The 25,994-nt window shown below is 34.5% G+C and overlaps 1 protein-coding gene across 1 annotated transcript in view; it reads left to right on the top strand.

Moving 5' to 3' along the window:
• The window catches only part of Galntl6 (polypeptide N-acetylgalactosaminyltransferase like 6), an 847,322-nt gene that overhangs the window by 276,754 nt on the left and 544,574 nt on the right, over positions 1 to 25,994 (top strand). The window contains exon 3 of the mRNA XM_070016476.1: positions 17,827 to 17,935. Within this exon, the coding sequence (XP_069872577.1) occupies positions 17,827 to 17,935 (109 nt within the window). The remainder of the gene's footprint in view (positions 1 to 17,826; positions 17,936 to 25,994) is intronic.

Below are 25,994 nucleotides of genomic sequence, written 5' to 3'. Positions count from 1 at the left end.
TGCATTAAGGAAATTCGATTACCTTGAATCATTTATATATATTTGTAAATCACGAATAGTGCTTTTTTTGATGTCTGAAACTAATTCTTTCCATGAATACAAATGTCAGCAACATGAAGAGATAGTTCCAGAATGGAACAAACAAGCAAAAGTTACCCCAAAATAGTTTAGAATCGCCTACATAATCCCTTTATAATCTAATGACTCTTTTAAACTGCATTGATGCAGAGACAGCAACACAGTTTGGGTTGTATGGATAAGGTCTTATAATTTGATCCTGCTTCATTTTGTCTCATGTATTATATCGAATAGACACACAAAACAGAAAAGTAAATGCTTAACAACATCTCACTTATTTGTGTTTGTATTAGTCTACCCTAGCGAATAAGTGCTTGTCCTTATTTTTGTCTTTTACTTAAAAGAGAACAATGTCAATAGTAACATCTGAATTATTGCTAGTATACCTTAAAATACATCATAATTCCTAATCTAGTATATATAATACAGACTTTGAAGTGTTGTTGGGTTAAATTATACATTATATATACTGACTAAACAGTGCTAGACATGCAGGTTACATGAGATGGTAACTGTTTTTACTGTACTAATGGAAAGCAACCATTGTTGATATCAGTCAGTAACACACTTCTTGAAAGGAAAAGTTTCCAGATATTTGCTCTAAGTCTCATTGCATTACTTTCCCCAAAAAATTATACATGAAAAACTAGTCAATTAGTGAAATAACAATAAGAGAGAATTAGAGAAGATTAATCTGATTAAAGTATAATATATCCATGTGGGAAATGCCATGGAGAAGCCTCTTGATACATTTCATACCCACATAATAAAAATAAATGGCAGGGGTTGGGAATGTGGCTTAGTGGTAGAGTGCTTGCCTACCATGCACAAAGCCCTGGGTTTGATTGCTCAATAAAACATAAACAGAAAAAACTGGAAGTGGTGCTGTGGCTCAAGTGGTAGAGTACTAACCTTGAGCAAAAGAAGCTCAGGGACAGTGCCCAGGCCCTGAGTGCAAGCCCCAGGACTGGCAAAAAAAAAAAACAAAAAAAAACAAGAATGACAGGAGAAAAATACAAGGCCTGGTAGGAGGTGAGTATAAACAGGGGTGAGTGGTAATAATGGTGAATAATGGCTGAATTAATTTAGAGATCTGTATGAAAATAAACCACTAAAACTAATTGAAACTCCTGTAAGAAGCAGAATAAGAGAGAGTGATAGAAGGCTTGAGTGTGATCATACCCTGTGTGCACATATGCTAATGTCACAATACCCTGCCCCCTTTGTGTAAAAATGATGAAAAATATTAATGAAAAGGAAACCAGGTGCCAGCAGCTCATGTCTATAATCCTAGGTACTCGGGAGTCTGAGACCTAAGGATAGTGGTTCGAAGCCAGCCAGAGCAGGAAAGTCCATAGACTCTTTTATTTTTAATTTAATTTTATTATCAATTTTGATGTCTGCAGTTAATCACAAAAAAAGGCCAAAGTGGAGCTGTGGCTCAAGTTATAGAGTGCCAGCCTTGAGCACAATAACTCAAGGACAGTGCTCAGGCCCTGAGTTCAAGCCTGAGTCTTGGTACAAAAAGGGTGGGTGGAATGAAAAACGTGACTGAAATTATGGGAAACAAGATTTTGAAAATTTGACAGAAATTTTTCTCCTAATGGTTTGCTTTATTACTTTTTTTAATTGTCAAGGTGATATACAGAGGGGGTTACACTTATATAAGTAAGGTAATAAGTACATTTCTTGTCAAACTTGTTACCCCGTCCCTCATTTTTCTCCCACTTTCCCTTCCCCCAACCTCCCCCAAGTTGTACACATCATTTCTAATGTTTCTTGGGAGTAATAGCTTGGGGTTTGTGAATATCTCTATTAGTCTATTGTTGTTATTTAAAATAGTTTTGCAGCATTGCCCTTATTGCCATGGAAGCTAGAATACAGAATACTTGTCATGGAATTAAATTTTAGTAGAATTGATAAAAAATGCACAGGAAATAGTATTTGCCATATTATTCCTCTATTTGCATTGCCAGTGACCAAAAGACAAGGATTAAAAAGTCACTAATTTGGAATTTCTTCACAGCTACCAGTCTCTCTGGAAGAAGCCAAAGGCTATGACTTGTTCTCATTTGGTGTCACTTCAACCAAGAGTGAAAATAGTGCCAAAAATGGAGGAGAAAAGTAATTTGGGGGCTGATGGGGTAGATATGCACTTGAGAGCCTTGACTTTCCAGAGTGCAGAAAGAATCCTATCTGTCATGTGGGAAAACCTTCCAGTGCAGCATTAGTGGAAAATATCCTTTTGCTTTTAAATGGAAATGTAAATCTCCCTTATTTAACTAAAAATGTCTTGCTTCTTAAACTTTTACATCCCAAATCATTGCTACAAAACTACCATTTCTTTGATATTTTACAGCCTTTGCTATTGTATGAAGTATGTTGACTTTCCAAATGTGATTAATTTGACACTAAGGAAAACAATGCTTCCTAATAGAAAACTGGAAATTAATAAAATTCCATTTAAATTATATTTTATTAGGTAACTGATCAAGTAATTTAAAAATTTAAAATAACAGAAAATGAAAATGTCCCAACAATATTATTAGCCCATAAGTTTCTGAGCAATATAATAAATAATACATAAAGAATAAGAGATGATTGGAATGGCTTCATACATAACATCTAATATACACACATGTTGAAGTAGATAATTAGATCTAGATATGAGTTAGAAATGGGCAGATAGATACTTGGACAACCAGATAGATGTATAGCTATGATTTGAATCAGAAAGATTGATTGTCACCCGAGATGTCATCAGAATGTGTGATGCAAGCAAGATAGTCTGTTATTACCATCTAGTGGCTACATCCTTGAATTACAAATACTCCATACCAATAGGGAATTTAAGAGGGCTTGTTTGGCCATTTCAACCCATTTTCTTGATTTAATCAAGTATTTTGTAGCGTCAACAATTACACGCACTCACACAAACACATGTGAAGGAAAATTTTTATTAAAGCTTTTAGATTCTGCAACAGTCAATAAATATGACCAGTTGGGAAAGATTGGATTTTGATAATCAAATCAAAATTGGGATGATAAGAAAACTACAGGTATAAATTTAAACTACAAATGTGATGCCTTAAAAATTAAGACACATCCTCTGTGTGGTTTGGTGTTGCACTTTGTCAATACTTAATGCAGAGTTGGTGTGGAGGTGGACAGTTAGGTTGAACAGCATTTATGAGTGATTAAGCAAAAGTCATTAAGCAAAAACATTTAAGAATGCAATGAGAATATAGAAATATTTAGCTCTGTCTTAAATCATTCAGGTGGGTAAAACCAAATCAGATCCTCTCTCCTAGCCTTGGAAGTACCTAGGATTTCACTGTTAATCTACTGAGAAAACTTTCAGTAAAAAGAGCTTGATGAAAGTTCTGTTTTGAAATATGCTTTGGATGTTGGATTTCAAGACAAGGGAAACACAGGAAGCAAAGGAGCCAGCTGACAATAGTGCCCTTTGACTGTGAAGAAGAAAATTAACTTTAATAAGAGAATGGAGGAGCAAAACTTATGTTTGGAATGCTCTTCTTTGATCACAGTTCGTGAAGCCATTTCTGAAGAGGTCAAACACTTGTTATGTCTGTCTTAAATAAATCCATTTTGAGAGCCTATTCAACACACTTCATTCTGAGACGATGATGCTGAAATTCTTAGGGGCGTTTCTGGGCTGACATTCCAGGCATATAAACACAGACGTTCTTTTTCTACTTGTGTGACCTTACATAACATTTTATTTTATTGTAAAAGTGATGTAAGAGGGGTTACAGTTACATAAGGTAATCAGTATATTTCTTGTCCAACAGTGTTACTCCCTCCTTCATTTTCTCCCATTTTCCCTCCCCAGCCCCACCCCTGCAAGTTGTAAAGTTCATTTCCAACACAGTGTCTTGTGAGTATCACTGTTGCATTGATTCATCCATTGTCCTTTCTCTCACCGATTTGGTTTTTTTTTGTTTGTTTTTATTTTTTATTTTTATTGTGAAAATACTGTACAGAGGGGTTACAATTACATGGGCACGATAATGAGTACATTTCTTATCAAGTATTGTAGCCTCCTCCTTCGTTTCCCCTTCCCATTCCTTCCTATCTTCCCCCGTCACCCACCCAATCCTCCTCCCCCCGCACCAAAGTTGTAAAGTTCATTTTTCCACATAACTTGTACATCTCATTGTTGCAATGGATCCACCCATAGCCTTTTTAAACGATGTCTTTTCGCTTCCCCTCCACAAATTATACCAACATCAAATACAGTGAAAGCAAGGGTTATACCATGGGGGAGGGACATACAAAGCAACAAGGAAATAATCTTATAAGTGTGTTAGAAACAATCACTTGAAAGAAAAAAAACATTTGAATACTTATTTTAGGGTTCATTTCCCTAACATCAACTTATCTGACCTTTTCTGTTTGACTCAGACATATACTAGTTATTGCAAATAAGGGAAATCATAGGACCTAAGTTTCTTTGGGCCTGGCTTACTTCACTTAATATAATTTTTTCCAAGTCTTCCCATTTCCTAACAAATGGGGCAATGTCATTCTTTCTGATGGAGGCATAGAATTCCATTGTGTATATATACCACATTTTCTTGATCCATTCATCTACTGAGGGGCTTCTGGGTTGGTTCCATATCTTAGCTATGGTAAATAATGCTGCAATAAACGTAGTTGTGCTGGTAGCTTTAGTGTGGTCTTGTTTGTGATCATTTGGATAAATGCCCAAAAGTGGGATTGCTGGGTCATAGGGGAGCTCTATGTGAAGTCTTTTGAGGAACCTCCACACTACTTTCCAAAGTGGTTGAAAAAATTTACACTTCTACCAACAATGCAGTAAGGTTCCCTTCTGTCCACATCCCCTCCAGCATCTGCTGTTATTAAAGTTCTTGATTATAGCCATTCTAACTGGGGTGAGGTAGTATCTCAATGTTGTTTTGAGAAAAGTCTTTTTAAAATTCAGTGTTTACTTCAATTTTCTGTGCCTCAGTGTTCTTAACAATAATGGATATAATTACAAATTTTCCCTAATAGATATTTTCCGAGGATTAAATATAGTCACCAATATAAAGTCTATGTAATGGGATTATGCACAGTACATGACCCAAATGTGATTATTTCAAATGAGTAATTTCTATTAAAATGTATTGTATTTTATGATACAATTTTACTGTTGGTTTTTATAGAATTTTCCCCTGTACTTTGTGCTTGTTGAGAATTTTCTCCAATTATTATTTTTTAATTATTTAAAGTAGTTATGCAAGAGTTACCATATAACAAAGCACATTAATGCATTTTGATCAGTGTCACCCTAATCAACATTCTCACCCCCCCCCGTAAGCCATCCTTTTCCTTTTCCTGTTTTTTTGTATAAACAATGAATTCTTGACTGCACCCCCTTCAATTATCTTCCCATCTTCCTTGGTCCTGCCCTCTCTCTCTTGGATGTAGTCATTTCCTGGTGTTGGTTTTGTTGGGCTAGTTTTTCTAAAACTTATAATGCTATTTAATTCAATTAATTCATTTGTGATCACTTGACTACATTCCCTTCCAAAGTATCTACTTCTAGATGCATAGGTACATTCTGTCTAAGAAGCTTTGTGAACTAAACTTATAAGGTCACAGAGCAGAATCAAGTTTGAAAATAGCCGAGAGAGTATGTTAGTGCGTGATTAAATAGAAATAGAGATTCTCCAACAAAGGAATTGAAGTGACCTCTTCTTGGTCAAACTCTATCTATCTATCTATCTATCTATCTATCTATCTATCTATCTATCTCTCTCTCTCTCTCTCTCTCTCTCTCTATATATATATATATCCCACAGGAAGATGGCCAGTACCTCTCTAATACTGAGGACAGATGAAGTCTCTAGATATTATGTCTGTGTACCACACTGAAGGGACATCATCTACAAATAATTAAAGGACTGTTATATAAAAGAAAGTATTTGTCATGTTTAACTTTAGATGAAAATTACATCACCTTAAAACATAATAATTTAAAAGACAGTATAAGAAGAAATACACATTCTGTCTTTCTAAGAAATGGAAATCAGATTAACCCAAAGAAATTAATGATTAGTCCTTTTCATTCTCATACTATATTTTAAAGAATCACAGAAGGTAAGAACAACAAAAATCAAAAGCAGGTCAACATTAGTGTCCAACCATTTAACAGGTGTCCAAAATGGTAATGAAATTGAAATAAACTTTCTTTGCTTTCTTTTCTTATAGGAATAATAACATAGCATCATAGCAAGAAATTAGATTAGTAAGACTGCTTCATTTATTTATTCATAGCCTACTGAAGAAACAGAAGTGAAAACTTGCTATATTAATGTTCATTTCACTCAAAAACTTATATGTCTGCCTTGCCACAAATTCATTTTACTGAACTGTTTTCTATTTCCCGGTCAAGCTGGCAAAAAGACTCCTTGATGTATTAGAATTTTAAAAGGTATCAAGACAAGTGAGCAAATAAAAATAATTAAAATGAATAGTTTATCATCATCTAAATGCAAACTAGCACAACACAAAGAAAACCCATGTCATCTATCCTCATTATTTACTTAGCAGTTATTAATTATGATAATATACATCATAGTAAAGAATGGGAAATGATAACAAGTACCACGAATTGAATAAGCAAGTACACAACACTCCAGTATATGGATTGATTTAATCACATAAAATACTATAAACATTAATAAAGTTCCAAGAGCATTTGTAAAGAGAGTTCTGAAAGTTTTAAATTTTTATAAATATTGTACTTAGTAACAGGCCCTTATACATTCTAAAGGTTTTCATTTTATTATTAACCTCTTAAATTACTAGGGTATATTTGTTACAAAGACTGTCCCAATATTGATACATGTTATTCATTAAAACCCAACTCTTCCTGTCTCCTTAGTTCTGATACCCTTTTTGAATTCCACCATGCCTCCTTGATTAATGCATCACAATTTTCATCATTTCTCTTTTGGCTTCTCCAGGTCATGATAGTTTCTCAGACATTTCTTTTTCCTGATGACCTTGACAATTTTGAGAGCAATGGCATGCAATTTGTAATTGTAGCAGAGCATGTCCAAGGAGATGATACTAACTCATCACATCTTATTAAAAGGGCATAGTAAATATCAGCAAGACTTCTCAGTACTCATGTTGTTCGTGATCACTTGGCTAAAGCACTATTGGTCTGCTCTCCCCATAGTAAAGTTATTCTCGCCACCAATCCCACTCAGTTGTAATGTGCCTTTGGGAAGAAGTCATTATGAGCCATTATGTAAGGAATAGAAAGCTACCTTCCACATACTCAGGGATAAGAAATGTATATAACTTATTTGGAATCCTTCTAAAATGACTATCTCTGCCACATTTATTCAATCACTTGTCTACACGAGTATGATCATACTCATACACATTTTGTTTCATATTTGCAAGCTGCTTTGGGGTTGCCTTTGTTTCACACTGATCTCCATCATGATGGGAATTTGCCTTGGGGGGCTGGTTTATTTCTTTTTATTTATGAGAATTTCTGTACTTTCTATGTTGGAGTTGTGCCAGGCTTATCTGGTATGATGCTTGTTTATTCACAGCATCACCCATTTCTTCAAAGATGACTAATACAACATTTGTAAATAATGATAGCAGGATTATTGCCGTGCAAGCCCCTTGGCTTGCACAAATCACAGGGCAAAAGTGAATTTGCATAGTTGATGCTGTAGCAGGATACCTAAGACAGGGTATTTCATAAAGAAGAAAGCTTTGTTTGGTTTAATTCATCTTCTAGAAGCTGAGCAGTCCAAGAACATGACACTAGCCTCTTCTGGACCTCTAGTAAAAGCTTCATACTATCCAACTCATCTAGGAAAGCCAAAAACAATAGCTGTGTGTGTCAAAGTCCACTTAGGAAAGTCAGACTTCTCTTTGTAACAACCTACTCTTACAGCAATCTTTCTCTCTATCTATCTTTACATGCATTATGCATATACTTGTAAACATATTGTGTGTGCATTTATAATATATTTATATACAATATGTATTAGCATATTCATTAAACAATTATATGTAGAATATCTATTTTTATATTAAGCACAAATTTTTACCTAAATCTCACAATTGTATTTATTTTCAAATAGGACATTCTAGTCCCTCTCCAACATTTTTTCCTAAACTCACTGTGACCTGATACCTCCTATCCAACAACCATTTACCTAATTTTAAAGTTGTTTTATATTTGTATAAAAGCAGCAGAATTATTACTTCATATTCCTGTAGGATACAGTATTATTGACTGGAGTACAGTAGGAAGCCTATACTAGATTAATCTGAAGATATGGGTTATGTGTAGTACTTGTTATTTTTGTGGATATAAATAACTTCAGGTTTATGTTTAGTCTCTTCTCTGTATTTGGTCTTCCTTAAGCAAACTTCTTTATATAGAATTGGTTTGTTTCAAGTCTTTCAGTTATAATGCTAATACACCATTTTGAACATTTAATGTGCTATTCAATTTCATATCCACATTCTATAATGCGAACTGTTTCAAATTTAGTTCTAATTTTAAAAAATGTTTCTACTGAATGCTGTAATTATAATAATCAAAATTGCTTTCCCATAGTGAATTATTTTCAGAGTACAGAGTACAGGAAAACACAATGATCTATTGTCTCTCATGTCTACAATCTGTTGAACAAGAAACTCTAAATTAAGAGCTTAGAAAACATCTTTGCTGGCATTTGAAATAATCAGCTGTGAAAGTCATAGTCTAAGACCCTTTAAAGATTTAGATTTTAAGTGCTTTTCCTTCTACTTGTCAAGTCGTGACATTTTATCATTTGGTGTTTATGGAAGTGGTGATTATTTCTCTCCCTGGAACACTATAAACAAATTACATGTTTGCTAGAGAGCCAATACTGTTAAAAAAATAATCTGGTCTTGATTTTCAAGGCTTTGGCACTTCTGTTTGCTTTCTATATAACAACAGGTCTTTGCATTTAAGCAAAATACTTTCTCTAAGTATATTTCCAAATTGAAATCTTTAAGTGGGAACATATTGCTGTTCATTGGAGGATACAATGTATTTTTTATTCTGGGTCTTAGATACTTTAACTTAGTTTGTACGCTAAATTTAACAAGCCTCTAACTTACTTTGTCCTCCCACAATACATAAATAAAATATGAAATACCTCAATAAAAGTAATATTAGAGCATTTACTTGTTTAATAGTTTGATACCACATTTCTAGGATGCTAGCTTCTCAAGGACAGATATCTTTGTCTGTTTTATTCACTAGTAAATTGAAAGTACCTAAAACAACGTCAGACATAAAGTATTGCCTCAATTATTAGAGACTGAATGAATCATTGTCTCTTTCTATAAGACTATGATGTCTCAGGCTGCACTTTTGTCTGATTCCAATATTCCAGGTATTCAATAAATATCTGTTGACTGACACCTGAATGATTGAGTAATATTCCACCAGCCATAGATATTGATAGTGACATATACCTGCAATTTCAGAAGTTAGCAAGCTGAGGTAGGAGGATCACAAGTTCAAGGCCAGCCTGAGGTACATAGCAAAATTCTGAATGGGAGGGACAGTGGTGGGGGAGCAGGCTATGAATTCACTGTGCTCTAGATTAGGAAACAATGTGTTTGAATCACTGTTAATACACTTAACCTTTTAGATTGCAAGGGAAATAAAGAAATGTTTTCCAAGTTTGCTGATTTGCTAGGGAGATAATACTGTTAATAATTACAGTTCTCATTATCTTACTAAGTTTTCCAAAGAATGAATGAGATAAAAATACTAGCAGAAGCCAAAAGTATGTTTGAGTCTCAGACATGAAGTTTACATATCTGAATTGATAAAAAAATTAATATCCCTATAAACACCATTTATAATACCAACAAAACATAGTAGAACAAACTTCACTGAAAGGAATGCTAAGGCCTTGTCTATGTTTGTGGTGATTTTTATGACAGTTTCTGGGAAAACGATAACCAGTGTTAAGAGTGATGGTACCAGTGATATTATAGGATAATGAAATTAATAACTTGCCCATTGATATCACATCTTAAGATAACCTTAGTTGTGACTCTGTGTCTAGTGCTATCAATACTACATTTTGAGTGATATATAAAATCACAGTCATGACCTGCAAGTTGGAGATTGAAGTGATACCATTTTCTGTTGTTTGTTACTATCAACACTTACCATGACCATTATTTATTCTCTCAACACCCATTTCTTCTTTGTCTGTTGTCTATTTCTTTTTCGACTCAGCATAATGAGTTCAGATTAATAAGGAAATAGAATAATAGTTTAAGATAATATTGCTTCTTGAGAATCATTGAGGATGCTATATTTTCTCCTGGAATAATTGATAGGGTGCAAGTCTAGCTATACCCTATGATTTATCATGGAAGAAAATTTGAAGGGGTCATGAAACTCAGGATTACTACTTTCCCCCACAACAAACTGCAAGTTTATGGATTCACCATACAGAAGGGGAAGTGATTCTTGATGAGTAATATAATATGCTTTCTTTGGAAATAATCTTCCATTGATTTTACATTTCCCCTACAATGCTGTCCATTTCCAGGCTAAATTTTCCTTTGTTCTTTAGGGTTTTTTTTTTCCTTTCCCCCTCTCTGCCCTCCTTAACTATTTTCCTTTAGGGATCACCAAGAGAATGTTCTCAGATGGAAAATATTTTCTCAGCAAATTTCTCACATTTGCAACATGCTTTCTCCTCAATACTGCACCAAGGTATACCAGCCACTGCATGGTAATCAGGGTTCTGGAGGGCTTTCCTGCTGAGCTAAGGAGATTCTGTTGCGATGAATACAAGAAACAATTACAGTAATTTTGAGGGTCAGTAACACAACTATCTTACATCAAATGCTTAGATGGAAATTGAATATATCAGTGGGATTAGGAGTGCTGCTGAGTTCTTAACTCTCTCTCATGTGAGACAGGGTTTTAGAATGCACTCTCAGCCTCTTTCTATTAACCAATAAAGTTACTCCCAATAATATTCTGTATTCACTTTAGAAGAGTTTGTGCCTGATCCTTTTAGTCACTTAATAAGAGAAGTTTTGTTAGCTATGTTAATGAAACCTGAGAATGAATTTTTAAGTGACAATTCAGAATATAAAGGATATTAATGCATATATATGTTCTTTTTTAGCTAATATATATTCTTTTTTAGTCTAAACATGAAGGGAACTTTTGAAATTCTTCATAAGCACCTTGAGAAATCATAAAATAGGTGTGATCTGACTTTTGCCCCCACAAAAAAAATATGATGTTTAAATTTCTTGCTAACTGCAGAAGAAACTATTTGATTGAAAATAATAATTTCAGGGCAATTACAACATAAAAGATGTTAGAACTTTCAAATTGTGTCTATTTTGTACTACATGAATATAGCCATTTAAAATAAAATGTTGGCATTTTAAAAATAACAGGAGTGTGGTAGAAGCTTTTACTTGCAAACAAATTCCATAAACCAACATGTACAATAAAGACTAACATTATTCATTGATACCATTTCATAAAACTTCAATTGTGTGGTCCATGAAACAGTCTATCCATGGAATAAACTCTATTCTGAGTGTCAAGCCATCTAGCGGTTTTAACTATCCTCAAAACAAAATCAGAGCATGACTCTTATACTAGATACCAGAACTCACTCTTCTAACATTTGGCAATCTCAAGTTATTTGACTCTGAGTCAAACTTAAACTTTAAGAACTCTAGTTCAGCACTGAGTTCTCACGGGGGTATAGTTACACTGGAAAAATACCTGCTACCTACTTCTCCCACCAATGTAAGCTGCAATGTATATTGTTTTCAGTATATCCTATTTTCTTAAAACATATCTTAATGCTGGCACCAGTGGCTCATGCCTGTGATCCTAGCTACTCAGAAGGCTGAGTTCTGAGAATCACGGTTCAAAGCCAGCCCAAGCAGGAATGTCTGTGAGACTTTTATCTTCAATTAACTACCAGAAAACAGGAAGTGGCACTGTGGCTCAAGTGGTAGAGCTCTAATCTTGAGCTGAAGAGCTCTGGAACAACACCTAGGCCCTGAGTTCAAGCCCCCTGAATGGTAAAAAATAGAATCCTAGATGGCTTCTTCAATTTATTGGAAATTTTATTATACCAGCTAAGATTTTATATCCATCAAGATATTCATGTAGAATCTACTTTAGTGAAGTTTGGCTCACATAATTTATGACTTGCTTAATGCATATGTTACAATTTTTCCAGAGTAAATATGTATAAAAATTACATAAACAGTTAAAAACAATTCACCTTTTCATATTGCCTTATGATAATGTAGTAGCTTTCACATACTTTCTCTGATTTACTACTTCAAAGCCTTGTGAAGCCAGGTGAAAAAAAAATATTTATTTTAAACTGATTTCATACAGAGTTTACTGAGCAAACTAGAGTAAATGTAGATTTCCACCCCCCCCCCACAGTTTAAAACTAATTTATATCATCTAATCCTGAATTGAGAGTTCTTCCACTTTGTTTTCCTAGGAACACATAGACTGATACATGTAAAGTTGATTGTGGGAGTAAAAGTCCACTGGTTGGTTGATTTATACACCCCAAACAGGCTTTGGAATGTAAGCAATCTTCTTCAAAGATACAGTGTCATTCCTGCCTGCAGTTATGATAAACGAGATTGCTTTAACTGAAGAGACAAGAAGCAAGTTCTTCTTATTCACCAGATTTTCTCAGACAGACAGCTTTTGGGAGATAGTTTAACATTCTGTAAAAGTTAATAACAGTAGTAGCTTAACCTCAGAGTTCAGCAATCCTTAGAACAGTATATCTTAGATTTTCAGTACCATATTTCATCACTGTTTATATGGGGCATTTGTTACCTCCAATAAATGTATTGCCTATGGGTAATATTTTACCCTTGGAAATATTTTCTCTTGACATTCAAAGGTATATTATTTTTATTAGCTCTGTGATCCAGCTCTTACTACTACATGTAGTTTCTACTTAATAGAATATGTCTCTCTTATCCCTGATATTTTTCAAGTTAATTATTTGAGGTGACTTGACAAATGAATAAGGTGAAGAGCTAAAAGAGCCTTCACAAGTAAATGGCCGACCTAATGATGGATCTGAAATAGATGCCTCATGAAGGCACAATCTTCTTTGTATTTATTTTACAAGGTCAGAGTAAATGGATCTGTACTTCTATAATCATGCAGATATGATAACCCAGGAAAGCAGCAAATGGATATGGACGCCGGAGACTGCTCATGTGAAAGGAAAGGTCAAAATACTAATGGATCATTTCCTGGATGGTTAAGCTTTCAGGATCAAGGTGGTTCTTTCCAAATGTATTGGGATTGATTTAGTTTTTGCTCGTACACATTTCTGGTAGATAAAAAAGATATAAACACAACAAATCCCTGTACAGATCATCAGCTCTAGGTATGAGATTCTTCAGGTCCATGTTGTTCTAAAGAGTTTGCACCTGTCTTAGTGTGATAATTGGTTTATTTTCCTGTTCACAGAAGTGTTCAACCACTTTTTTTTTTCCAATCCTGGCACTTGTCGTGGAGCCTGAACACTGTGCCTGAGCTTCTCTTGCTCAAGGCTAGCACTCTACCACCTGTGCCACAGTGCAGTTTTTATTGCAATTTATGTGGTACTGAGAAATTGAACCCAGGGCATTATGCATGCTAGGCAAGCACTCTACCACTAAGCCACATTCCCAGCCCTTCAACTACTTTTAACCCTCAAAAATCATATAGAAAAAGTTGTTTCCACCCGTATCTCTGTCTTTCTCTTCTACCCTAAGTTTCCTGTTAGATGCATATAAGTCAGGATGAGGAATTTCTAACACCTTGCTGGGTAATGCAGAGGCTGGGAGGGTCATGCACGAAGATGAAAGGGTGTGTGTCCCACACATGTTCATATGCACCTATTACAGCGTCATGTGTCTACTTCTCCCTCATTCTTCTGCCGTCATAAAATGTTAGGATGTCAAAACTTCTTGCTCAAGAACACAGACGCACATGGAAACCCAAGGATTTTTGTTTGAGACTTGCTTTTGGTTCAATGTTTTACTTGAGAACTCTTAAGTGAAATGATGCTTTGAAACCTACAGTGTTGCCCAGAAATGCCCTTGTTCTTTCTCCACTGGAATACTTGATTCTCTAGGCAAATATGTCAGTCATATATTTTTATTCTATTACATGCTTTCAGATAGTCTCATAGTTGTTTATCTTTTCCATTTTTTCCTTATCTGATACTCTATTACAGAAACAATTACTTTGTACTTTAATTCACCTCTTATCCCAAATCAAATATTGTAGTATCACACTCTTTCTTTGACTTTGAGAAAATTAAATGTTGATTTTTCTTAATTTTTTTTTGGTTCAGATTGCATTTGCTTCATCAAGTTTGTTATGTCTTTGTTAACTTTTGGTTCTGAATTTTACAATGAAAATTCTCTCAGATGCTGCTTAATCCTTGACTGCCTACTCATGCTTATGAATAAGTGATGAAAATAATAAACTAAGCTCTACTGTAGACACGGTCTTGTTAGAGAATTTCCTGCATAGTTACTAAATATACAACCAGTGGAGTATGGATTCACTGCCATGCCTCTTTCTTATTATTTTAGGTCGTGGGGCTTGAACTCTGGGCTGAGGCCCTGTCCCTGTGCTCTTCAGATCAAGGCGAGCACTCTACCATTTGAGCCACAGTGTCACTTCCGGTTTTCTGCTGGTTTATTGGAGATAGGAGTCTCAAAGACTTTCTTGCTCAGGCTGTCTTTGAACCCTGATCCTCAGATCTCAGCCTCCTGAGTAGCTAGGATTAGAGGCGTGAGCCACCAGGGCCAAACTTTTATTATAGTTCTTGAGATATCAATTTCTCCCTTTCTGTATTCCTCCTCTCCTCCTCCTCTTTCTCCTCATCCTCTTCTTCCTTCTCTCCTTCTCCTCCTCCTCTTCTTTTCACTGAGTTGACAAACTTCTGGAAATCAATTGAGAGAACATAGGCTAATTAGTAAAATAATAATGCTTGGAATGTAAATGGACTTAGAACTCCACTTTTCAATGTAACTTGGTGTCCTCCTTTCTAGTAGCCAAACTCATACTTGTTTCATCCCTTCCCACTCTATTAAGCTACCGGTAATGAGTTCAGTGATGGTCTTCAGGAATCTTCTTTATTGCAATTGCAATTGAACACAGGAACGTTCAAGGGTCTTCTAGAAATATATATATATATCTATATACACAATAAAATACAAGATGCAATATAATGAACAATAATAATACAATATAACATGATATGATATTGCATGTAATATAGAATATGTAGTATTATATAATATATATTTATATAGATAGATGCACATATAATATATATGTATATATAATATAATATATATATATAAATTTAGTCTTTTACCTTTAACCCACCTCCAGAAATACTCAATGCAAAAATATCCTGCTTTTCTAATAGTTCCAGATTTTTCAAGAAAGGTTATCATTAATTCAATTACCTGTTTCCTGGACAAAGTAAACTTTGTACTCAATACTTTGTAATTTTGGTTACTAAGAACTCTCTGCCTAATAGGCAAACAAGAGTCTACTGAGGAACCAGTAAATGCACAACACACACAAGCACAAGACTTTGTTGATCAGAAAGTAACATTTGTACAGTGGTATTATCCATAACAGTCAATAGAAATGTTTACTGTTGCTCAGTTTTTAACACGTTACATGAATAACTAAACAAAATACAGGTCACATACTCAAAGTTATTTGATTGTTTGTAACTTCTTACGTTTTTCTATCTTTAACAATCTATGTAATCGTAAGATCCATAGCAATTAGAAAAATAGTCTGTGTTTTGTATAACTATTTAAACATAATAAAAAATAGAAGAAGACTATTGGCTTTAAAATATATGCTATACATCTCTCCAATTACCATTTTTGTTTTTCTTCTATTTGTACTATATGCTTCATCATTTTTATATTCTGTTTTCATATTTCTTTTCATATTTATACCCATGACTATTAATATTTTGCATTAGCTCACTATCTTCTCTGTACTTTTGTTCTACTCATTTCCAATTATTTTTTTCTGAATTTACCACCATAATGACTAAAATAATAATTGAAATATGCAAATTATAGTCACTCAATTTAGAAAATCTTTCTGCTAATTTTAATATTACTTCCTTCTTTTTGTAAACTATTTTTTGTAAACTATTCATTCAGAACAAGTGGATCCTTTTGTAAGCTATAAGAGGATAAAAGTAAGTAGCTTTGCATTCTCTAAAATTAAGAAATGGGTATGTAGCCAAGCATCAGTGGCTCATGCCTGTAATCCTAGTTACTCAGGAGGCTGAGATCTGAGGATCACATTCTAAGTTAACTGGGGCAGAAAAGTCCATCAGACTCTTATCTGCAATAAACCACCAGAAAACTGAAAGTGTTGCTGTGGCTTAAGTGGAAGAGCACTAGCCTTGAGCTGAAAAGCTGAGGGACAGTGCCCAGGCCCAGAGTTCAAGCCCCATGACAGACAAAAAAAAAAAAAAAGAAAAAGAAAGAAAGAAAGAAAGAAAGAAAGAAAGAAAGAAAGAAAGAAAGAAAGAAAGAAAGAGAAATGGGTATGTTATTTTCCTTAGAAAAGCTCCTTAAATAAAATTCCTTATCTAAAATCATCTTTTGCCTATTTATTTTTCCTACTTTTTTTTTTCTTTTGGGGGTTACAACTACTTGTTTATTTTAAAAAGAAAAATAGTATGTTGCATGGAATTTTGTTTTACGTTATCTTGACTACTAAGATTGTGGTAATAAGTGTTATCTAAAATAACTTTGTTTCTCTTTGCCAAAAATGAATACTATAAAAAAGTAATAGCCTCTCCAATATACAGTGATAATTTTCAAGTTGATATTACAACATACTTGGTCTGGGTAACAGATAGATTATGTGTGGACTACAGATGATGAATGGGCGACGATTTTATTACTAAGTGTAAACATGCATTATGTTTATCTGCAGTCTAGAGGGAATAAGTGTTTAATAGTTGTTAAAAACCACAATTTCAGTTCTAACAGAGATTAAATCGTGGCTGTGTCATGGTGGTTTCAATAGTTATTGAGCCTCAGTTTATTTCACAGAAAGATGAGGATTTATAGCCCCAAATTACTACTAAAATTCAATATTTGTGTAAAACTTAAGTTGTGCATTAAAAGCACGTAAGATATTGAATATAGCACCTGGCACATAGTGAGCATTCAATGAATGGTTGCTAATATTCTTAAAAGCCATTCAAATGTACTTGATCAAAAAGGATGAAACTTTATACATCACAAACAAAACTAATTCAGTGTAACACCCAAATTGATGGCAGTGCTATTCTTTACATTTAGGGAAATTGAACATAGCTAGGCATTTATGCTCAGAGGAGGTAGCACACTGAAATTTTAATGTTTTGTGATCAAATAAAACAGGAAGTGGCAGAGCCTGTGGGACATGGATGCTCTCCTTTTAAAAGTAAAGGAATACAATTTAAAATGTGTGCTTTTTCCAGTCAGTAGCAACAGTTTTCTTTCCACTATACCCAGAAGACTCACTTATTTAACAAATATTCTTTGATTGCCTGTTATGTGCCCGGCTGTGTTTACCTACCATGCAAAAGGAAATTCCTCCTTTTTATGCTTGAATACTTTCCTTTTCCACAGACATACCCACTGGGCCTGGGAGATGGGCAATTCTATTCATGGACAGATGGTTTGAGAAGAAAGGACTGGCATGACTATGAAAGCATTCAGAAAGAGGCTATGCGCTCAGGTATGAAGTCCAGTGTAAGCCAAAGTGCTACTTTACTTACTGCAGTGTCTCATCTGTCACTCAGAAGATCTCAAATTAGCATTTCCTCTGCCCACATTAAAGTATGACTCATGGAGGTATTGGAGACAAGCATTGGATAGAACCAAAGTGACTTCACATTTCAGAGACAAAGAAATATTGAACAGCCTTTCCAATATTTGCTTCAGGAAACAGAATTATTTTGGATATCTATGGTATTTTGTATTTTCAAACTCCTTTTCAGTAATCTTTGAAAGCACCTTGGGATTTATCAATGAGATGTGACCTGGTTGACATATATTTTAGGCTGAAGTGAATCTAATTGGAATGCAAAGTACATTTTTTGGCATTGTAAAGGGGTAAAACAATTTATTTATAAGTCATAGCAGCTGGGGAACTGTGGTTGGCAGTTTAATAGTGTTTAGTGGTCTGTGCATGTGTAGCAGATTTCTTGTCTGGACTATAGTTAGAGGACAGAATGACAGGGAGAAATAAGTTCTTCTAGAAAGACTAAAAAATAGGTGGTTGTAAGCACAAATTCAGGATATGTAGGTAGAAATCCAGTGAAAGTGAGTAGCTCATGCTACCATTATTATTCAGTCAAGCACAGGTGCTCTTTAGGGTCTGGTAGTGAATATGTCACAGGAAAACAATAGCTACTCTGGGGAAGATACATTTGAACTCTGAGTACTGCATGGCATCTGGATCAAACTAGCAACACAACAGTGACTGCCTACAGTGTAAAGTCCTCTTGGCCAGACTTAACTCATCCCCTCAGGATAACTGCAGTGAGGATGTTATAAAGTCAGGAAATTTCCAGGGTTTCATTATGTCAGGTATCGCTAACCTAGTCTTCTTTTCTTTCTTTCTTTCTTTTTGGCTAAATTCAGCTCACACCTCCACCTCAACTTCAATGAAATTAGCTTGATCCAAAGATGTTCTCTGTTTTCAGAGGATCACCATCTGGGTTTTTCATCATCTTTATACTTGACATGACCAGTGAGGAATGAATGAAGTGACTTCTTTAGTCCTTTTTTTAGTCCTTCTTTCTCCTTTCCTTAAGCCTCTTATTTTTTACTTTTCTTGACTTTATCAATTAATTCTTGACAAATCCAATCATTAGTGGCTATGGATGAAATTTGTCGTTTTATTTATCCTTGGATTCAATTTGCTATTAATTTTATTTGGCATTTTAAAATCCTTATTCATGAGTGAAAATTGTGTACCTTTCTTTCCCAAAGTCTCCTTAGCAAGTGGATGGTATAGGGAAGTTATATGCTGCTGAACATGAACACATAGGAAGGTAGCAAGATGTACTGCTTCTAAGTTTTAGGAAATGGGCATTGGTAAGGAATGGAAAGACTTGGAAACATTATATTAAGGGAGTAAACCAGAAACAGAGAAATAAAGGTTGCATGGTTTCCCTCATTTGTGATAGAGAGACCGTACCTACATTGCAAACCTCGATGGTTTGCAATGGTTACAAATGTATTAACTGACGTATAATGGAGTCCATGGAGAGCTCAACTAGTATAATTCTTTAGAAAGATGAACACAAATTCCAACGAAATAAGTACCAGGAAATGATACATTCAAGAGGGGTGTTGGGGCCAACGGAGATGAGTAGACAAATGAAGGGGATGGGTGGGGGGTGCAGTCAATAATATATTGGGTAAAGGGGAGTGAAGATGTTGAAGTGCGGACACCTATTAAGATGCATTGAACAAATCAACTGCTCTGTCAAATGGCACAAAATGAATTCAATCCATATCCTAAAATGAAGATATATAGGGGAGGGATGGGTGGGAATGTTGAAAGGGGTGACATTGATCAAGATGTACTATATTCATAAACTGCTTTGGTAAATGCAACTCCTTGTACAACTACTTAAAAATAATAAAAATATTTTTAAAGAATTCATTGTATGAATTCTTTAATTGGATGAATAGGGAGAATGTTAAAGGGGTAACAGGGATCAAGACCCACTATATTCATAAATTGTTTTGTTATATGGCACCTCCTTTGTACAAAAGATAGGAAAAAGGCAAGTCAAGAAAAATCTTAAGAACTTACCCCCACCATCCTTTTCTAGCACATCTATGTCCTTACATATAAACTAAATTATAAATATGATTCAATATTCTTAAAATAGCTTTAACTAGTTAGTAGTCAAAGAAGACAAGAACTGCGATTTTATGATATTATAGTCTATTGTTTTAGAATTAGCACTAAGCATATTAATTGACTTGTGGATGAGGGTATCCAATTTAGTTTTCAAAAGAGGTACAATGAAACTTAAATTATTAAGATAGACACAGAGTTAATGTTGCACTGGGTTGCTATTACCAATATTATTAATATTTTAGGCATTATTATTTTTGTAATCAAATATTTTTGTGTTTTGCCACTGTATTTCAATTGGTAATTATTTTAGAATTTGTAAGCAATAAATTTAATTTTTTTTTGCCTTACTCATGTAACTGTAACCTCTCTGTGCAGTATCTTTTTTTTTAAAGCTTTTTTCTTTTTTTATAGTGAAAATACTGTACAGAGGGGTTACAATTACATGGGCAAGATAATGAGTACATTTCTTATCAAGCATTGTAGCCTCCTCCTTTGTTTCCCCCTCCCATCCCTAAATTTAATCTTTTAACTAAAGAGTTATCCTGATCAGTTGTACTTTATCATGAAATTGTAAGTATACATTCTGATCCTTCTCAATTAATAGAAATTAAACAAGACAAATGAAGTACAGATTATATTGAAAGAAGATTCATATGAAAGACAAGGGACACCATTACTTAATATACATTGGATGTAATTGTTACATTATCTAAAGATTGTTGAGCTGACATTTCTCCATACAGGAATTGGAAAAATTAAAATATATTTCTGAACAAAAGAAAAAAATCATATGGCATAGTTCCCCTTCACTGTGGAGCAAATATACTATAATAAGAATTCAGAAGAAAATGAAATTTCTTCAGATAATGGTTGATGTTCCCTCATTCTTGCATCTTTTTACAAGTAGTAAAACCATTCTTTTTATATAATCCATACAGAGTAGTGTGTGTGTATGTGTGTTAGTAAAGAGAAGTTGTTAATACATACTTTTTTAAATCATTGAGATCACTGACTATTATCTCAATAAACAACTTTATTTTTGAAATTTGAAATATTTTTCCATTCAGTAGTCTTTTCATTTTAATTCATAAGATGCCCACAGTGTTTACCACTGGCTTGAGAATTTTAATGTAGGTGAACTGAACATTTTATAAAGCTGCTTTGATCACTTTTGTTTGATCTTACTTCTTTGAAATAGGTTAATCCTTCATATCTAATCATAATTAATACATTTATTCCAGCCAAAGCCTCAGGAAACCTATGAAATTATATCTCTCCTTACACTCTTTCCATTTGTCTTACAAGCTAGAATGTCGGAGTGTTTTTTATTAAGTCTTCTCTCGTAATTTTTTCATTTATTGATTCACTCATGTGAGAAATAGCTTTCCATGCCACTCTATGCCAAATACTGCATGAAACTCTGGAACAAGAGATAGACAAAGATGAACAGGGAGCAGAGCTGGAAAGAATGTAGCGCACCTGCGGGAGCTTTCTACTGATTATGGATAATATGATATGAACAACTATCTTCCCTTCAGAAGTATCTCAGTGACTGCTTATTCCACAACTCTTCAAATAGCACTCACTCAGAGAAAGTCTTCTAAAGACATATAATGAGATAGCATCACTCTTCTCTTCACATCCTTAAATAGGCTAGTTAAAGGATTTAAATTTAAATGCAGGTCTATTCCATGAGTTATGAGGTCTAATAAGGTCTATGTCTGTCCTGTTGCTAGTTCCTATAAGGATTAGTATTCAGTCTCTTCAATGACCACATTGCCCTCTTATTTCTCTTCAAATATGTTAAGTATGTTCCAGAAACTTTCCCTTGTTACTCCTAATATTTATTTTTTTTGGTTTGATTTTTTTATTGTGAAAATACCATACAGAGTAGTTACAATTACGAGGGCAAGGTAATGAGTATATTTCTTATCAAGCATTGTTGCTTCCTCCTTTGTTTACCCTTCCCATCCCTTCCCATTTCCCCTCTCTCCCCCCCAGCCAAAGTTGTAAAGTTTGTTTTTCAACATAATGACTTGTACATCTCATTGTTGCAATGGGTACACCTGTATCCCTATTTAAATGATTTATTTTTTCCCTTCTCCTCCACAAATTATACCAACATCAAATACAGTGAAAGCATGGGTTATACCGTAGGGGAGGGACATACAAAGCAACAAAGGAATCATCTTATAAATATGTTAGAAACAATCGCATGGAAGAAAAAACATTTGAATACTTAATTTTTTTAATTTTCTATTCCATTCTCTCCTCTTTTAAGATCACTGGCTCACATATCATTACCTTAGAAAGACCTGCTATTCAACACGCTAGTGTATGTAGAGAGACATTGTCATTTTTATTCTTTCTCAATCCAGGCGTCCTGTTCAATTTTCTTCTAGAAGTTTTCATTTTTTGTCTATATTGACACATATATATTTTAGAGTAATGAGATAAAAGTGATGATTCCATGGAATATGAACACATGCCTAAGATCGTAATGCACTAACAGTATCACTTAAATGATTCTTTTCTTTATTTTATTAGGCTTCCTAACTAGAGAAATATTGTGAAAATCTGACACAACACCATTACTAATTTTCTTTTCTGAATGTTGTATCTCATACCCCCTTAAAACTCATGATCTAAGTTACTAAAAGTTCTACTAATTCCTGACAAATTCTGTAGCAAAACATAGACAGGGTATGCATTAAAAGCCCATTTGAGAAATGGGAATTTACCATGTTTCAAATGAATAACAGTAGACATTCCTTAATTCCATGAAAAAAACCATCTCACTTTAGAGCTGTTCAGGGACCGACTTTGCTCTTAAATGTCTTTATTTACATAATTGAAGAAGGTTGCCAACAAAACAGATTGGTAAACACCAATGTGTTCCATTTGGAAGAAACACTGTTACTTTCGAAGAGAGAAAAGCGATGATGTTGCTATAATACCAAGGTTCAGGGCTATCTCTTTATTAGTGTTTCTTGTCTTTTAAATGTTGTCCTGTGTTCTTTCCTTGTTAGTAACAAAACAATATTGTTTATTGGTAACAGTTTATTAATATGCATACATTGATAATATATGCTTAGTTAATATCATATGAATATTTGTTGAGATGTGGTCAGTATGAGGAAATAATACCCAAAGTAATATTTATTATATGTTCTAATTTAATGAAAATTAATTTTTAATAAAATATTTCTTTCTTTTTTTTTTTTTTTTGTCGGTCGTGGGGCTTGAACTCTGGGCCTGGGCGTTGTCCCTTAGCTCTTCAGCTCAAGGCGAGCGCTCTACCACTTGAGCTACAGCGCCACTTCCGGTTTTCTGGTGGTTTTATTGGAGATAGGAGTCTCACGGTCTCTCCTGCCCGGGCTGGCTTTGAACCGTGATCCTCAGATCTCAGCCTCCTGAGTAGCTAGGATTACAGGCGTGAGCCACCAGCGCCCAGCAATAAAATATTTCTTTTGACGGTCACTGTATAAGCATGAAAATCTTAAGTGAGATATATCATTTTGATCTCTAAAACTAGATTTAAACTTAACTCAGACTAAACTGAGTGAAAATTATCTCTTCAAAAATCACTTTAATCTTATAATATGAAAATAGCAATGAAGAACTCAGGAGATTTATTAAGCTGCCATCCATTGTATTTTAAAATGTAGACAAAGTTACCTTTTAATAATAATTCCGTTTAACTATTTGTTACAAAGCTCATATATCCTGTGTTTAGCAATATTAAGTTCCTACTAGTAAGAAGTTGTGATATGAATTTGGCTCTTTTTCATTAGTAAAATGTGATTTGATTATAGCATCTATTAAAGTTACTTTAAGTACTAAGTTGTATAATTGCATATCTCCTTGTAGTCTCTGCTCAATCAATGAATTTTATATAATCATATAACCATAATTTTTCACTATATGGTTGGAACTTGAACCAACTGTCATGATTTTCCCTTGTTTTTAAATCAAATCAAAGAAGACAAAATCTTAACATCTTTACTTGGGTATTATGTAAAGTTGGACATCATTTATTAGTCATTCCTTTCTTCAGGTTGTTGTGTGATGATCAAATTGTTTCTGGCTACCAATGTCCCAACTTGTGGCATCACATGATTACTACATAAGTTGGTGATGATTACTACATAAGTTGCCTTGCATGCATGAGGCCCTGGGTTCGATTCCTCAGCACCACATAAGCAGAAAAGGCTGGAAGTGGTGCTGTGGCTCAAGTGGTAGAGCGCTAGCCTTGAGCTGAAGAGCTGAGGGACAGTGCCCAGGCCCAGAGTTCAAGCACCATGACTAGCAAAAAAAAAAAAAACAAAGAATAGAAAAGGCTAGTAAAGCAAATGACGTGAATCCAAATACATGAAGATGACTGAGCTTAAGTTGACTTTATAATCGATATTCTTTTCCCTAAATTCTTAGATACAATTTAATCTTTAGCTCTACCCTTCTACTGTATGGGAATAGATGAGTATAAAATGTCAAATTTTAATTTCTATTGACAGACACCCCCCAAAATTCCCATATCCATTATAAATAATTTTATTATCATATGTTAGTTGTACAAAGGGGCTTTATTGTGGCTTTTTGTTGGTGGTGGTGGTCATAGAGCTTGAACTCAGGTCCTGGTGTTGTCTCTGAGTTTCCTACTCAGGTCTAGGGCTTTACCACTTTGAGGCATAGTACTACTTCTGGTGATTTTTTGGAGATAAGTCTCACGGACTGTTCTGACCTAGCTTTGAACTGCGATTCTCAGATCTCAATCTCCTAAGTAGCTAGGATTACAATCATGAGCCCCTAGCACCTAGCTCCATTATTACATTTTCGTACATTCATACATTCATTTTTTTAAATGGGAGGAGGGGTTAAGGGAACATTATAAATGGGTAATTGATTACTTTATAACTTTCCATTAATGGATCCTTACTTTCTGAGGATTGACACAAAAGGATTTATTGTTTTGGGATTTTTATGGTTGCTGTTTGTTGTCTTTTTTTTTTGTCTTGGCCTTGAACACTGGGCCTAGGCATTGTCCCTCAGCTCTTCAGCTCAAGGCTAGTGCTTTACCATTTGAGCCACAGCACCACTTCCAGCTTTTTCTGTTTTTGTGGTGCTGAGGAATCGAACCCAGGTCTTCATACATGCTAGGCAAGCACTTTACCACTGAGCCATCTTCCCAGCCATATTGTTCTGTTTATAAATGTGCAAATAAACCATTAATAACCAATTATTTATTCCCATCCACTTTTCTAAATATGTACCTGTGGAAGAAGAAAAGCTTCTAATATGAATCTGTTTTACTTTGCTACCATTGTTTATTAGTGGGATGTGTGCATGTGTGTGGACGTATGAATTGAACCATGGAGTTTCATCATTTTATTTCAAATCTGCATCATTATGCCTATTTTTTTTTGCTAATTCCAATGCTTGGAATTATATCACTGTTGCTGTGGCTCTATTCTTTTCCTAAACATAGTTAAGTCATAATTGCATGTGGTTCTAATTCATACACCTGCTTATATGTAGCATCTATAACCTTGAGGAGGAAGAGTAAATGAACTGAAATTAAAGAATGAATTTTTGATGTCCTTGACTGTGATATCACTCTTCCAATATTAATAAAGTTTTATAACTGTTAATGTCATGAAAACTAAGACTGGCCCATGATTCAAAGTCATTTGAGTTTAGATGATCAGTTAAGGAAAGTATTTCATTTAGGTGTGATTTCATAGAAATTGAAATGCCTGCTTGGATATTGTCCTCTCTGGAAAGTGGCACAAATGTGTCAGTAATAAGTTATGGATGGGCCAGCTTTCTTGAGTTTGACAGAGGGAAATATGTGTTTACTCACTAGGGAAGAAAGAATGTCAGTGCTGGGGACTGTCTTCAGACCGTACACTTAAGTCTG

The sequence above is a fragment of the Dipodomys merriami genome, unplaced genomic scaffold, assembly GCF_024711535.1.
Source record: "Dipodomys merriami isolate MVZ:Mamm:240054 unplaced genomic scaffold, mDipMer1.0.p SCAF_12, whole genome shotgun sequence".
Classification (NCBI taxonomy): Eukaryota; Metazoa; Chordata; class Mammalia; order Rodentia; family Heteromyidae; genus Dipodomys; species Dipodomys merriami.
This window is presented reverse-complemented; position numbering and strand designations above follow the sequence as displayed.